The sequence below is a fragment of the Temnothorax americanus genome, unplaced genomic scaffold (assembly GCF_048541705.1).
Source record: "Temnothorax americanus isolate GAGA-0224 unplaced genomic scaffold, ASM4854170v1 Scaffold9, whole genome shotgun sequence".
In the NCBI taxonomy this organism is placed as follows: Eukaryota; Metazoa; Arthropoda; class Insecta; order Hymenoptera; family Formicidae; genus Temnothorax; species Temnothorax americanus.
This window is the reverse complement of record NW_027509812.1, coordinates 3,797,303-3,801,077: the sequence shown is the minus strand read 5'-3', so window position 1 is coordinate 3,801,077 and position 3,775 is coordinate 3,797,303. Positions and strand designations below refer to the sequence as shown.

The 3,775-nt window shown below is 37.5% G+C and overlaps 1 protein-coding gene across 1 annotated transcript in view; it reads left to right on the top strand.

Moving 5' to 3' along the window:
• Positions 1 to 2,997: 2,997 nt before the first annotated feature.
• Positions 2,998 to 3,775, top strand: part of Eif5b (eukaryotic translation initiation factor 5B) — a 35,967-nt gene continuing 35,189 nt past the window's right edge. Inside the window, exon 1 of the mRNA XM_077424890.1 lies at positions 2,998 to 3,388. Within this exon, the coding sequence (XP_077281016.1) occupies positions 3,355 to 3,388 (34 nt within the window). The 5' untranslated portion in view covers positions 2,998 to 3,354. The remainder of the gene's footprint in view (positions 3,389 to 3,775) is intronic.

Sequence of the window (3,775 nt, the reverse complement as noted above, 5' to 3'; positions counted from 1 at the left end):
CATTCGCCTGTAATTGGTCAATTTCTTACAGCTTGAGGCTTACTACAGCTATTGTAGATCGGGCATAATAGAGCGTAGAGTAAGGCCGTAAGCGAAATAATTGAATAAACCGTAGGACGTAAGAAATGGGATTCAACCATTTCGCTTATGGCCCTACTCTACACTCTATTATACTGAAAAACAAACTTACTCAGACGTCTTAATAATCCATTACTCCTGCTGCTATTGTATACGACGCTTTAGAGATTTCAACAGTATTACGTGTATCGTTATATATAAGTTGATGATTCGACAGAAACCGCCCCAAAAAGTCTATAACAGTCGACACGCGAGATACTGAGTTGAACGAGTTCTCGCGTGACGACCTCAAGTTCCTGAAGAGATCTCTAGTACTTATTTAGATTAAAAACAACGTTGGATTATACAATCTATCAGCGACGCATCATAGACGGATAAAATATATACATATATATATTGTAAGTATATAGTTTTTTTCTAAGGGCGAAAAACTTTTACTATTTAACGAGATGTTTAAATAACATCGTCCTGATTATTAAGTCAGCAAACGAGTTTCAACGTTTTGCGATAATTTACAATTTATTCAAAACATGTTAATACATACAACACGATAACATAAAAAGTGGAGTATTTCACATGTACAATCACATGTACAATGTACATATATGTATACATATAGACTCGCGAATTTTAATTCTATACATAAGAAAACGGAACTGTCTAATATTTTCTTGTTGCATTGCATGTAAGTTGACATTGTAGAAATTATTTCAATTTATCAGAAACCATTAAAGATCACGATAACCGATAATCTCATGATGGTGGATGATCTCGTAGTTGTATCAGCGTTGTGTGTGTGTGTCTGTATGTGGTTCTAATCACCTTGTTCCTAATTACTGGCAGTTATATGGTAAAATTCTTCACATATATGCAATTTTTTATATAAAATTATATAAAATAATATAAATTTAATTTCTTTTAAATTTAATTTTTTAATAGATATAATAAAAGCAAAAGTTATTTTGCAATATAAATTATTAAGATTATCCTTTTTATCATTTTTTCTTAATTATATAGTACTCTAAGCAAAAGTTACAAATGCCAATGAATTGATGTACTATGTAAACTGTAATATGTTTGAAACAATTAATTAATGTATTAATTATTTTACTTACATCGACTTCAATAACAGAATAACATTCTCTGTGAAAACAAACTAGCTTTTTAGCGAATACCGTAAAAGGGCGTAAAGTAATGGAGGACTTTACGCTTTATTTTTGCTAGGCATTTGAACAATTACAGCTATATATCGGTGTCTATGAAAATAAGTCGTGATATGTACCTACGTACGAGACGCGACGTCAAAATGTCTTAAGTTTCGAATAAATAGATAAACTGTCCTCTCTCGATTAAGTTTTATCTACAGACGACGATACGTTTGGCAAACAATGTTACAGTACATTAGTCGAAATGTGTTTACTATGAATCATAGACAAGAATTGACTAATTCAAGGGGAGAAGAAGGCAGAATTTTATAAGATAATAATAACCAATATCCGACTATATCCGAATGCTTAAAATAGTGTTTTTCTTTTTTCGATAACATCCCTTTTAGATAAAAGAAAATCTTTATTGCTCTCTGTGTCGGAATTTTAGTATATATATATCTCAAGAAGTTTCGAATTTTTTTCTCTTCCTTTTTAAAATATATAATAAGATAACAAATATAAAAACTCGTAAAATAAAAAATTTAATGGAATATTATATTAGGTATTATTTTTGACTATTTACGATGAGAAACTGAGAAAGAATGGAAAAGATAATTTAAAAACTTGAAGAATATATATTAGAATGCTTAAAATCCTAAGATAAGCAGTCGCGTCTCGCACGTAACATATATTATTGTGACTTAATTGTTTTCGCGGGCGCTGTAAATCACGAGTTCGAATATTACAGTAAGCATAGCAGCAATTAATATGGCTGTAGTTTCTGGTTTCTGTGTTGCTTTATTTGTGTAAATTTATGACGGCGCGGCGCAGCGCGGTTACACAATAAGCGTACGTAAGACAATAAATTACGTTCGGTACGTTATAGTTATAATACGTATGTCATTAGCATGCATATCCCTAAAATAAATTTGCAAGATTGTCTTATACTTAAGCACCGTCGACGTTGTAGTTAACTATTTATAAGGCATGATATAAAATTTTATTGAGCGTTACATCATTACATTGTCGTGGATAAGATACGGATAAAGCGAGAGAGAGAGAGAGAGAGACAGAGAGAGAGAGAGAGAGAGAGAGAGAGAGAGAGAGAGAGAGAGAGAGAGAGAGAGAGAGAGAGAAGAGAGAGAAGTTAAACTAACCATTATTTTTTATCTCCCATTTTATTAGCATTAAAAAAGATTATCGTAATAAAGATAATGTCGAGAATCATCCTATCAATATTTGCCTTGATTATACAATGATAACAATTAATTCCGTCGAAATTACATATGTATACAATTTTGGGTATAAAACAATAATAATTATCGTTTCGCTAGAATTTTTTAGGAAACATAAATTTTTTTGGATTATAATCATACAGCCTCGGCGATCGTCACAATCGCTTGTTATTTGCCTCTTTTTGGAGCGTAATAATTTGGAGAATGGAGCGGGAGCGGCCATGACATTGACAAGTGTTAAGAACCGTTTACAATAGGTATAGTAAACTTTTGGTCGTAAGGAATTGACCAATCACAGTTGAATGTGAGGAGAAAACTCAACTGTGTAATTGGTCAATTTCTTACGGCTTACGGGTGAAAGCTTGACGGTTCCCAAACGGAACGGCAACGCACGCGGCATTCGGCAAGCGACTTGCACGGTGTGGCCATTTGGCCAATCAGCGACGTGTGCTTCTCTCGACAATTCGCCAATGCGTGACTGTCGCGTGAGTTGGTTGGCCGGGCCGCGGAGCGGAGCAGTGTGCCCTGTGCGTGTCAATTGCCACTTGCCACTTGCTTGCCACCCTGCCACCAGCTGTGCACCGCCCTGCTTTTGAGACCGGGTCGCGAGTCGCGAGCACGCTCGTGGTGGTGGTTATTCTGCACGAAATACTCTTCTCCTGCGTCTGCATGACTTTTTATCAGCGACACGCGAGTATCACGCCGTTCCTCGTCCGAAGATCAACGCACGCACCACCGCCGGCCGACCCGACCCGACCCGATCGCCGAGAATCGAGTCGAGACTGTCGAGAGTCGAGACAGCTTGTCGGAAAAACGTGAAGTAGAGGAGTCGGGGGAGTCGGGGCGTTGGGGAGAAAACTGAACAGCACCGTCAACTGCAGCAGCGAGCCAAAATGCAGGAGTCCCAGCCGAAAAAGGGGAAGAAAGGTGAGCGGGTCTGATTCGCGAACGTCGGATTAACGCGCGTCGATTTAACGCATGTAGGTACGTGCGTGCCGCTGCTCCGAGCTCCGATGTGGCATTTGGCAAGTGTCGTCTGCTTCGACCTAACCTCAATCGCGATCCACGATTCACCCGCCCGCGCCCGTTACGTCGGATCGAGCGACGTCGTCGTTGTCCTCGTCTCCTCTAAATAACTACGTGTTGTAATCTTGAGAACGAGGCCTGAAATATAATTGAAGATCAAACGAACTTACCTGTAAGTGAAGTTCGATCGAAATTATATGAAGGGCCTCGTTCGAAAAGACCACCCAAATTTAAACAAATCGTTTAAATATTGTTAGAAAAATATTTGTAATTATATTTGTGATTTGC